General features: G+C 43.2%; 2 protein-coding genes across 4 annotated transcripts; one reads left to right on the top strand and one right to left on the bottom strand.

Moving 5' to 3' along the window:
- Positions 1 to 237: 237 nt before the first annotated feature.
- LOC123089750 (probable protein phosphatase 2C 31) lies at positions 238 to 3,413 on the top strand. Of its 3 annotated transcripts, none has more exons than XM_044511340.1 (5): positions 238 to 1,334; positions 1,407 to 1,831; positions 1,932 to 2,042; positions 2,617 to 2,881; positions 2,979 to 3,413. In XM_044511340.1, exons 1-5 carry the CDS (start codon positions 494 to 496, stop codon positions 3,092 to 3,094), a joined length of 1,758 nt encoding a protein of 585 aa, XP_044367275.1. In that variant the 5' UTR covers positions 238 to 493; the 3' UTR covers positions 3,095 to 3,413. The 3 variants fall into 3 exon arrangements, with proteins under 3 accessions (XP_044367275.1, XP_044367276.1, XP_044367274.1); XM_044511341.1 differs by having other exon boundaries at positions 238 to 914; positions 1,005 to 1,831; XM_044511339.1 differs by having other exon boundaries at positions 238 to 1,831.
- A 1,249-nt stretch (positions 3,414 to 4,662) lies between these two features.
- Positions 4,663 to 9,045, bottom strand: LOC123093996 (E3 ubiquitin-protein ligase RFWD3). Its single transcript, XM_044516064.1, has 13 exons — positions 8,595 to 9,045; positions 8,209 to 8,287; positions 8,020 to 8,109; positions 7,902 to 7,946; positions 7,736 to 7,780; positions 7,404 to 7,442; positions 7,227 to 7,325; positions 6,342 to 6,452; positions 6,122 to 6,255; positions 5,970 to 6,009; positions 5,787 to 5,849; positions 5,522 to 5,703; positions 4,663 to 5,371 (listed from the first exon to the last, which is right to left on the bottom strand). Exons 1-13 carry the CDS (start codon positions 8,945 to 8,947, stop codon positions 4,870 to 4,872), a joined length of 1,782 nt encoding a protein of 593 aa, XP_044371999.1. The 5' UTR covers positions 8,948 to 9,045; the 3' UTR covers positions 4,663 to 4,869.
- Positions 9,046 to 12,310: the final 3,265 nt, after the last annotated feature.

Consider the following 12,310-nt stretch of genomic DNA (forward strand, 5'->3'; position numbering starts at 1 on the left):
CTGTCAACCGTCCAATTATGTCGCTAGCAAGTTCCTTAGCGTTGAAACTGAATGTCCACGCCTCAGAACAAATACACTGCCCGTCATCGTATCTTCAAGAAATCAAACCGCTATCTATCAATAAATCAAGATATCTTCTATGAAGATATACAATTTAATTGTCTGAAGTGCGCTCTGAGTTCTATATAAACAGGAAGTGAGGCCATTTCAGTTCATCCCAAACTTCTCCATAACCATAGGAGTGTGCCATGGTTTCTCAAGTCCCAACTAGGAAGCAATTCTAGCAACACCACCTTGAAGTAAGTTATAGGGTAATCGAAGCAAGAAAGCCACCATATTCACTCTAAGGAGGGATTGCCCTATACTGTGTCGCCCAACTCCAACTATAGTCAAGTCCAAAACTACTCTTTGTCCACCCTTTCTTTCCCAAAAGTTTAACTCATCCATCCCCTCCATTCCGTCGGTCCCCAAATCCCAAACCAAAGAAAACAAAATGGGCAATGGCATCTCCAAAAACACATGCTTCTCCGGTGACACCTATGCGCCGGCTGTCTCATCGGACCCAGTACCCGGCGACATCCATGGGCACTCCTTCAAGTATGTGCCAATATCCGTCGCCTTCGACAAGTCCTCAATGGCTAATGTGCTCTCATCGAAAACACCCTTCTTCTCTTTATCCGGAGCGGCCATCAACGCCAACCAAGCAACATCATCATCAATGCCGTCGTTCCAGCTGCTTAATGAATTGATGGGGCCGCAATCATATGCGTGCATCGTTAAGAGCTCGTGCTCCTTCGCCGCTGCACCGCTCCAGGCCACACCAGCTAGGTCGTCCTTGTCTGGACACTTCTTGGATTCATCCAGCACCGTATCCACTATCTCCAACCAGTTGCCAAGGCGGGCCTGCATGTACGGTATGCTAGACCACTCCTTCTCATCGTCCTCATCCGTTGTTAGTAAACAGGATAGTGTTTCTCATCTCATGGTTGAACACGGCGCCACAGGCTCTCGGTGTCGCAATGAGCGGCCTCTCGGCAAATCTTTGGCCACAGCCGGCTCCAGGCTCGATTTCAGGGTGCCACGCAACAGCCTCCTATCAAAGGGTCCTACTGAGTTGTCAAATATGGATTCCTTCGGGGATGGGAATCACCGCTCGCCACCGAGCAATAATGTGCAGTGGGCTCAGGGCATGGCCGGCGAGGACCGGTTCCAGGTGGCGGTCTCAGAGGAGCGTGGGTGGGTGTTCGTGGGGATTTATGACGGCTTCTTTGGTCCAGATGCGACCGACTACCTCTTTGCGAACCTCCACGTCGCCGTGCACCACGCACTCAAGGGTGTGCTCTCGGACAACATCCAGTGCAATGATTCGACAACCACTTCTAATCATCTCTTTTCTCTTAATGGAGGCAATCATAGCCCAGAGTTTGAACGAAAGCCGGCAAGGAGGGGTCGGATAGAACATCCGGAGAAGGACAATTCTGCCATGTCTGGGGGCGGCCCGACGATACACCAGAAAGTCCTCGGGGCGCTGGATCGGGCGTTGAGGGAGACGGAGGAGGCATTTTTCAAGGCAGCAGAGGAGGGTGCGACCGACAACCCAGAGATTGGGCTGATGGGGTCATGCGTGCTAGTGATGCTGATGAAGGGCGAGGGCGTGTATGTGATGAACGTGGGGGACAGTCGTGCCGTGTTGGCGAGGGGGCGGGAGCCCGATCTTGATAACATCCCCGGCAAGGCGACACGGAAGGATCTGCAGCAGTTGAAGGCCGAGATCATGGATGGCCTACAGTCTGTGCAGCTCAACGCTGAACACAGTACCTCTGTTGAGGAGGTATGTACACACCCTCTTGATTATATCATCCTTCATGTGATGCATTTATTTGTGTTTTGATCATTATTAAGTTGTGCTTGTTGGAATCTGGGCGATACAGGAGGTAAACAGGATCAAGGCTGAACATAGTGATCGCAACGCCATCATCCACGGCAGAGTGAAGGGGAAACTCAACGTCACCAGAGCATTCGGGGCTGGCTACCTGAAGGAGGTACACACCAATCAAACAATGTCTCTTTTCTACTCCAACATGCATGTTCAAGCACATCTCTGACCATTGTCAATGTAATATTTCTGCTAGACTATTATGGTGCCACATTATGAAATTGCTACATGCACTGGGGCTGCCCCTTTTTTTTATTATGAAATTGCTAAATAATGTACTCTATGATGCATAGGAAAAGTGCACTTATTCTAAACAACATGCTATCAGTCTAGCACTCAAGGACTAGAAGTCCGTGTTTCCAGTTAATTCCATGAGATAAGTTGTTCACCTCATGTGTAGGCCCTTTAATTCATTCATATACTTGATTAGTGGTAGTCCAACATTATCTCAACAATAGTGTTGTTCCTGCCATGCATGTTGATGAAGAACCTAAAAACTGTGAATGTAACTTGCAATTCATGCATCACATCATGCAAATATGAAAGCCATTGAAACTGTGAGCAACATAGTTTGATGCATGTTCCTTGCATATGCTAATATATGGAGAGTCATCAAAGTTTCCTGAAATGTCAATCTACACACCTGATAATTCAAGGGATGCTCATTTTTTACTTGGCAGCCAAAGTGGAACAGTATGTTGTTAGGGTCCTTCAAGATTGATTACATCGGCAAGGGCCCCTACATAAACTGCATCCCATCACTCCACCACCATCGTATCGGTCCAAACGACAAGTTCCTGGTGTTGTCGTGTGACGGGCTCTATCAATATTTCACCAATAAAGAGGTGGTTGATGAGGTAGAGATGTTCACAACTGTGTATCCCAAGGGCAATCCTGCTGAGCATCTCGTCGAAGAATTGTTACTTCGGGCTGCAAGGAAGGCCGGTGAGCAACCACCTCTATACTTTGCACAACACAAGCCTGCCTGCACAAACCAGTTTTTTGAAATTGTTCGTAACTTCGCATGCTTATTGATTTTCAGGTATGGACTACCATGAACTGCTCAACATATCCCATGACGAAAGGAGGAGATACCATGATGATGTTTCTGTCATCGTGATCTCGTTCAAGGGGAGGATGTGGAGATCCTCCGCTTAGGCATAGTGTTGGTGGTGCATAGTGTGTCCTCGCTTCATAGAGTTTCAGAAGTTGGTTGCCTAGTGAGCAATTCAAGGTGTTTCAGAATTAATAAAGACCTGAATAAAATGCTTCCGATGGGCTACTAGGGTATGTTGACATCAGAAAGACAAAACGAGCAGGACTGTCAAAGCACATGCACCATGAACAACAACCTTCTTAGGTCTTTGTTTTCCTTCTCTTGAGAATAATGGTCCTTTATCGCCGAAAACCCGAAACTGATATGCGTAGTTCGGCAGGAGGGACTCTAGTTCTATTAGTATGCTTATATGTAACAAGGTTTCCCGGCAATAGTGATGGAAAGAATATGCAAAACTGTATAAGCTCAATATAAGAATGTTATGTTTGTTCCTTTGCCTATACATGACCGAGATTGCTATATTCCAGTACCAGAAGCCGACGCATGCTTCTCTGCACCGTCAGTTTCACCAAATTAAAACTTCTCGCAAAAATCTTTATCAGGCACTAAAAAAAATTACACTCCAAGCACATAATTCAGTTCACATTCAGTTTTCCTTTCATAGACTATGCATACTGATTTTGGTGGGAGAAACATAGCCTTAAACATTTAGTATATACATACATTGCTATAAATATATAAAAGCCTCCTCACCTTCCGAAATCCAATTCGGCTCTTGGTCCTATGACTCATATTCATGTAGATGAAAACAAAACAAAGTTTCTGACTCCATGTCACCAGTTGGCCATATCCAGAAGTCTGTATTCACCATTTCTGTGTTTGTTCCAGTAAGGAAAAGCAACAATAACAATTCTGTGGATTGAGAGCAGACATATAAGGGCTCAAAAAAGAAGATAAAAAAATTGATATCCATTCCACAAACCAAAGAAAAATATTGTATGCCATGCATCAACCAGACATTTTTAATAAGCTTAGTCAGCATACTTTAGCTGCAACCTCATTAACCTGCAATACATTAAGATAGGGCATTCAGGTTTCTACTGATGGCATGCAACCTATTACGATGTATAAATGCAGAGAAATATGCTTGTAGAATAAAAGGAAACAAGAGCAAGGAGACCTGCAAGAAGGGCAAGATTACCGTGCAATGAAATCAAACGGAAAGGACGTAATAACAGAACGGAAATGACGTATTGTACGGTTTTTTATGGCAACTTTAGTTTACGCGAGGATGGCAAATTTAGTTGACAAGCACGGTAATTTTCTGGCAAAAAGCAAACTAAGAGTGGAATTGCCAGGCTTACCAACTAAACTTGCCATCCATCGCGTATATAAATTGAAAACAAAAACGTTCAATTTGCCATTGGCAAATCCCAAACGTTCAGGACATATCAGCATCTTAATAAAAAGAGGCAAATTAAACAAGCAATGTTCATCATGAAATCCTCACCTGAGTTGCCTCCATGTGGCATAATAATGCCCGGAAAGCATGTGTGTCATCTTAGAGTGTGCCCACCACTATGCCCACCTCGGTTACCGGCACTTTTTACTTAGCCAAAAGAAATTCTTCTGTTAGGCATCAAAAGGTGTAAATGGAATACACCGCATACAACTCAAAACAGATTCTCACTTCCATGGTAAGAAATAAACATCGCTGCCTTTAATTTGTACTACATCACAACATCACGGTGCATATACAGCTAGCTGTTCTGCTTTGTACACAGCAAAAGGACTGACAGTCATACCGCATAATTAGGAGGGCTAATCATCGCGAACTAAAGTTATGATGACTGTTGGATCCCTGCTGCCATTCTACCTATCTATCAACTCTGTAAACTTGCAACTTATCATCGCTCAGGCACCCAAGGTACCCACCTCCCACTCGACTTCCCGCATACCTTAGGTCGAGGATTGGCTGGCGGTGGGGTATCAGGCCAGAATGGACCCCAAGGGAAGGTAGTCGCCAGGTCAGGACCCCGCGGTGTGACTCGTCCCCGTAGGCGAAGAGATGTTCGTCGTTCCCGCAAGGTACGATTGCTGATTTGCACATGCGCACTTCGCTTACGTTGGAGTGGCATGTGCTGCCCTCGGCGAAGGATGCATTGCCTGTCCTCCTGATGACGGTGTGCTGCCCCAGTTTCCCTGCACCAGACTGTGTCGACGTCTGTGATAGGTACGCTTGAGATGGAGCAGCGGCGTCTCCTGATGAGTAATCGGCCTTGGGCCGGTAGGAGGCCACCAACAGATCGCTCGATGGAGGGGCACACGCAAGAGAGAAGCAGACGTGTTGGTTATCATCCTCTAGTAGTAGCTTCGGACTGAGAAAAAACGACAACATACATGAGAACCAAAACCGATTTGCAGATCGGCAAAGTTGCAAAGGCGGTCCTAGGCGAACACCAATCGACATCAGTAATGATAAGAAGCACATAGTATTAATGTTTTTGAACCATCCCTGTGTCACATACCTGCTTTGATTGCCATCAGCATCCCACATGCAAGGCCCAATAGCAGAAGCTGAAAGAACCTTTCTGGAACCGCTGTTATCAGTGACAGAGTGGAGTGTATGGACCAGATGTTTAGATAGCCCCGCCATGGAATGCAAGGGTCTTGAATGCTGACGAGTATCAAATACCAAAACCCTGCCATCCTGCAGAACACAACAAGGACATTCATGCAAATCTTGCAAAGGGTATCAAAATTCAATATGCTTAAGATCAGGATATGCTGAACCTGCAAGCCAGCATAAACGCGACGTGAATCAGAGTCATGTGCTGAACATGACCAAGCAGGAACCTGCAAGGTAGTGTGATAGAGAATTAGGTCATAATGTCATTATCTGAAATTGGTTCACCTGATTTGCCGATTCAAAATACAAAACATTACGTGTTGAAGATTGGAAGGTCAGATAATTACCGGTAAATTACATTGAAGAACAACACTGTTGGTCGTCATGCTGGATTCAAATATAACGATTAGTGTTCAAAAGAAATAATGGTAAAACTAACTTAGACGCGACAGTAAAACAGAAGAACCACCATTTGTCATACAAAAAATTCAAGACAAACCTAAAGAGTGAGAGCCTTCTGCCTAGTGATGCAAAAAGAGCAGAGCCACCAGGCAAGATACATATGTCCTTGACAACTTTAGTATCAGGAGGAAGCTGTATTTTACGTGCTTCATGGCTGGATAGCATGCTAATCTGTTGACATTGAAAATTCACAATAAGGTGTTTCAAAATTTTAATGGTGATATCCATTTTGGGAGAAAAACATGATCTAAATATACCTTTCTAAGAACATGTTCTCCACCCACACCAGGTGCCTTCCCAGAAGCAAGTATTATTTGGTTACATGCATCTATGCCCATGACTCGAGCACCATCAAAAGATAATTCCTTCTGTATAGCATGGTAAAGAAATTACAAGGATGGCTAGATTAAATTTGGAAAGAGATAAATCCAGCCAGAATCCAACTGCAAAATTGGTGGAAGAAATATGTAGGCAATGCACAGCGGTTTCAAACAAACAGATAATCCACGAGAATTAGCAGTCCAAATTATGAAGGTCTTTCGACACTAGCTAAGCATTTGGTGCCACTTTGCTTTAATATATTTCAATTATTCACAATAGGTACACATGGGGTGGGACAAAACTGGAGTATTCTGTACTAAGCCATAAAAAATTAGACAGCCATCAGTTCCACCAAGTTCTTTTTCGCGGGGTTGAGGTGGGATCAAGTTCCTATGTGCAGATCACACATTTTCATGACCAAGTGAAAACTGTTCTAAGATCTGACAATCAACACAACCAAAAGTTTCAGCTTCCTTAATCACGAAAAATAAGATGGGTATTACGAGTCTTAATATTCTGTTCAACCTCCTAAACCATAACATGCAAACAAAACAAGGTTTATATGTGTTATTTGAAACAAAATAATCATAGTTGACAACATTTTCGATTTATATATCTAACAGAAGCTGGGCCAGAATCATGAATTCCCTGCCCAACCCAATTTCTACTTCGATGCTGCTTTTACTAAAACTAAAATGACCATATGTTTCAGATCAGACAAGAATACAAGACACCCATTATCAGTAAAACATGTAGTACATAGTAAATAGTATATGCTGAATGTTTACAGCTGAAAATAGCACTTCGTAACAAATATTTACCAGTAAAACGAAACGGCAACTGTTGCCAGAAGCTGAGGCTGCACTGGCTGAGGCTGACGGTTCCAGATATGTTCTTCCATCTGAGTGCTCTGCTATTTTCTACAAAGCAGAGGAAGAAGATTTGGCATATACACTCATGTGGTGTCATTGATCATTGAAAAATTTAAATGGTATTACCTGTCGTTTTGAGACACCAACATCTGCCGACCTGTGATTCTGCAAGGCACACACATAAGAAAATGAAGGCATAAGTCTCTCACAAGTGTGACAACTATTGATCATTGCGACATTAATTTTCTGATGCAGGAACAATCGATGAATAAAGCAAGATGAGAGATGTATTAGTTCAATATGAAGAACCTCTAATACCTTCTTTGTATATTATTACAGTACCTGAATAACAGGTGCAAACATACTATCTAGTGACACTATGCACTTGACACAATTTTAATCGTTTAGAATGTGGGGCATGCAATAAGCAGCAAAGATTGCTAAAATCTATAGCATACCTTCTCAGAAATTATCTCGTCAAGCAGCTTCCCTTGTTTCAGGACCTTAAGACAAGAAAAAAATTATGTTAGCAGGAACTTACTAATACAAACTAGAAAGAGAACAGCATTTTGCACATGGTGAGCAACTAAAGAAGCTCGCGGGTAGCATAAGGAAATTGCTTACCACTTCCTCAAGGGATTCGAGCTTTTGCCGGCAAAACCATAATTGCTGCAGACAAGCAGCGATGTTCAGATCGCGGCCAAAACAAAATATACCGACAAAGTGGAGAAACAAACCCAACCTTCTCAAGATCGTTATTTGGAACAGCAACCTCCGGTGCATAGATGTTGATAATGTCCTTATGTTTAAACCTTCTTCCACATTGAGGGCACTAGCAAACAACACATTGGACAGTGATTGGCTGATTGCGCAGAAGGATGTGTATGCACACGCTGTTATTCCAAACGAAAAAACCATTCGGCACACGTACCGTCGCACTAGCGTTACCACGCTGCGTTAACCATCTCTCCAGGCAAGATCTGCCGTAGACATGCCCGCAAGGAATGCAACTACAGCATAGAGTACAATTTCAGTCAACAGCCATCTGCACACCGAATCCACAGAGCATTGGAAACAAAAACCAGGATTACATGAGGAACCAGCCATGGTCCGTCAAAATTCAAGGCGACGTCGACCATGGCGCTAATGTGCAATCATGTAGTAGTACCGTTAGAACATTGTAAGTTTCCATTTTCTTGCAGCCCAGTAACCATTGTTACTTGGAAAGAAACACCCACGGCGCCCCTGTTCCTGTGACAGCTAGTACTACCTAGCAGACGCAGACCAGGCAAGAATGAGGCAGCGATTCGGCCTCACCTGATGCGGTGCTCGCCTTCGGAGGTCCAGGGCTCCATACAGACGGGGCAGGTGGGGGCGCTGGCGGCCCTCTCCGCCGCCGCGCCGCCGGGAACCCTAGCTTGCACGGCCGGCCCGCATCCCTCCGCGACGCTCTCCTCCTGCCCCTCCTGCTCCTCCTCCTCCTCCCCCTCATCCGATCTTTCGCCGTCCTCTACATCCGTTCCCTCCTCCCCCGACGACGACGACGAGGAATCCGATCCTCCGCCATCTTCCCCGTCCTCCCCTTCGCTGTAGCTGACCTCGAAATCGAGGTCCTCGTCCTCCAGGATCGGCACCGGAGGAGACGCGCGCCTGCCCCGGCGCGGCGGCATGACGGCGGCGGCGGCGGCGGCGGCGGTGGAGAAGGGCGAGGGCAAGAGCGGTTTAAAGTTGAACGGGATTTTTCGTTCCTCCTTTTCTTTCTTCTGTCAATTTCGACGAACAGTAGGAAAAAAAAGGGGTCTTGATTTTTACCATCCATCCCATCGTCCATCGTACATCGGACTGCTGCTTTTATTTACTAATACTTTTATTTACTTTCTTGTCCCCCGAACAGAAGTATGAGTTCCACTAGTACTTTCTTGTCCGTGACACAGTGACCGATCACGCCTAAAAAAATGAATTCCACGTTCAGATACCTCAAATTAGAAACTTCGAATCAATATCATCTTTAAGCGGAACTCGTCCGGCTCCGCCGTGCCCATGTCCGGTGGCTGGTTGCGCCCCTTGGAGTGTTGGTTTGGGCGTCGGCAAGGTAGAGTAGGGCATGACACACGAGCCGGCGACGTCCACCATGACGCGGTTGTGGCGTCCGGACTGCTGCACCATACGGGGCATTGGAGAATGCGACTCCGCCTCGCCGACGTCCACCGTCGCGAGGGTTGCCGCTGCCTCGCATGGCGGGCACGATGTGCCACATTCTCATCGGACGAGGTCCATGGAGCGTCACGATATGCTCGGCACGCCAACGGAGGGTTTGGGCGTCCTTCATCGCATTCGGACACCAGACAATATATAAATCGGTGGAATTTATTGTAAACCAATCAGGTGGTAATGTTGCGAGCATCAAGACTTAAACCCCGGTGGGCTGGGATACCACAGGTTGGTTCACACCAGGTGGTAATGTTAATCAATATAAAGAGACCTTCAAATTCGATAGAAACAAAAACTTTAGGGAGGAAAAAGTGGGTCGTGGAGGACATATTTTTTTTTCCTGATTTTGTGCCCACCCTTGAAGCAGAGACATGGTCGTCAGCCCACAGGGCTCAACACATGAACAACCTTATAACTTTCTTCGTGCTTAATTTGTTTTCATCTACTCAATGCAAGGAAAGTATGGGGAAAAAAGATCATCTATTACAAAATGTTCGCATTTGTATAAAATGTTTGAATTTTATTACCGCATTCACAAAATTTGGAAAGTGTTCGTGATCATACAAATTCATTTTTAAAAAACAGTGACATGGTTCGTGCCACTCTGGAAGCAGAGACATGATTGTTGGCCCAAAACGCCCAAAAGCGCAACACCCTTATAAATTTTCTTTGTGCTTAATTTATTTTCATCTAGTGAATGCAAGTAAATTATGGAAAGAAAAATTGTTCATATATTCAAAAAGTTGTTCATATTTTTCAAAAGATGTTTGCATTTGTAAAAACTGTTTGAATTTTTATTATGTTCAAAAAAATCGAAAAGTTATTGTAATCATGAACATCCATTTAAAAAACAATAATGTTTTCTATAAACATGATATTTTTTTGAAATCACAACATTTTTCCAAATAATCAAAGAATTTCTAAAGTTTTTGAACTTTTCTCAAAAATAAGAAAAAAAGTTGTTCGTGATTTTCCAAAAATGTTCAACTTTTTTGATTTATTTAGAATGTTTTTATTCCATTCACAAAACCAGAAAAACGCGATTGTAAAACATTGGTTTTTGAAAAATCAGGTTTTTATAAACATGAACAATTTTTTAAAGGTCAAAAAATTTCCGAAGAACAGAAGAATTTCTGAATATTTTTAACTTTTCGGAAAAATATGAACAGTTTGTGAAAACATGATTTGTTTGGAATATGTGAACACATTTCTGGATCGTGAACATTTTTTGGAATTTCCAACAAAAGTTTAAAAGACACTTTTTTTTAAATGTTGATGATTTTTTAAATTTTCAAACAGTTCTTTAATTTTCTAAACATATTTTAGAGAGGAACTTTTTGAAAAAAGAAAACGAAAAGGAAAAAAGAAAAAAAACATAAACAGAAAATGGTTTTTTTTAGCCCTTACCGAAGAACAATTGTTCTACGGTATTTTCATTAATAATAAAGTAAAGTACAAATTATGTTACAAATATAATACAACATAAGGGGCAAAGACCACTCAGCCAATCTCAGTTCTAGGTAACATGGACAAACCCATTATAGATTTAAATCAGCCCTGTCCTTAATCCTGTTCCCTTTGCCCTCTTTGGCCCTGAGTTGTACAGTCCAAAGTCCTTCAGCCAGATAAAATTTCCATGAATCAATAGCGGGTGGCGCTGACCGAAAGATATTGTCATTTCTCACAGACCAAATGCCCCAGCAACTCATAACTATAATATCCAGCGCCAAGTCTTGTGGTAACTGTTTTGCAATGAGTAAGATCTCATCAAAGATAGAGATGCCTCTGGCCCTCCCAGGTGCTATGATATCCTAGCAAGAGTGCAAAAGGGCAGTTCCAGAATAAATGGTTCAGAGTTTCTTCCATCTTATCAGAACATAAGGCATAGTAATAGTCTGGGAGGTACATACTTCGTCGATGGAGCATATTTCTTGTATTAAGTCTGTCGTGCAGAAGTAGCCAGCAAAAAATCTTGTGCCTCAGTCTGCAAGAGGTACCTCAAATGTTAAAGCTCATGCCCTTGTACAAATCTCATGCCATTTGTCAAGCTGGTAATGGAGACACCATATTCTTCTGGACAGATAATTGGGCTGGACAACCTCTGCAAGCAAAATTCCCTGAGTTATTCTCCTTTGCTATCCACAAGGAATGTACTCTCCATTATGTGGTTAATCAAGAATATGTCAGCACTCTTTTCCATAGACCACTCTCTTTACAAGCTTACCAACAATTTAACAGGGTTGAGGTGATGTTAGCCTCCAGAGAACAATTTGATAGCAGAGACATATGAAAAATATCATCGGCAGTACTCCTCTATGAAAATGTACAAGCGTCTCATGGGTACTTACACTGCCCATAGCATCTTTCAAAACAGAAAATGGTTGAACCTGTGTTGTCGTCAATACTTATAAAACTGGCGCTGCTAAGAAGCCATGAATGCTTATTATGCTTACTAGCTAGCAGGAGGCACTCCGTAAACACACAAACCATGCGCTAGTTCTATCTTCTCTCCTTGAGACGAGATTGAACAGGAAAAAGAAAACAATGACCAGTAACCTGATAACTTGTCCAGGTTTTAGGACTATGCGGGCTAGTTTCATCTTTTTCTGCATTTCACACCGGTTCACAAACCTGGGAATCCTCTTTCCTCCTTTTCATATGCAAACTACCATGATATTAGCACCTAAATTATCAGGAATGAGGGTTGATTTATATAGAAATTATTATGTTATGTTTTTGAGAAACTTTCCCCCCTTAGTCAAATGTAACAGTGGTGTTTATACTTAAGTTATCAGTTATGAGGTTCATATATTATCATGCTA

The sequence above is a fragment of the Triticum aestivum genome, chromosome 4B, assembly GCF_018294505.1.
Source record: "Triticum aestivum cultivar Chinese Spring chromosome 4B, IWGSC CS RefSeq v2.1, whole genome shotgun sequence".
NCBI classification, from domain to species: Eukaryota; Viridiplantae; Streptophyta; class Magnoliopsida; order Poales; family Poaceae; genus Triticum; species Triticum aestivum.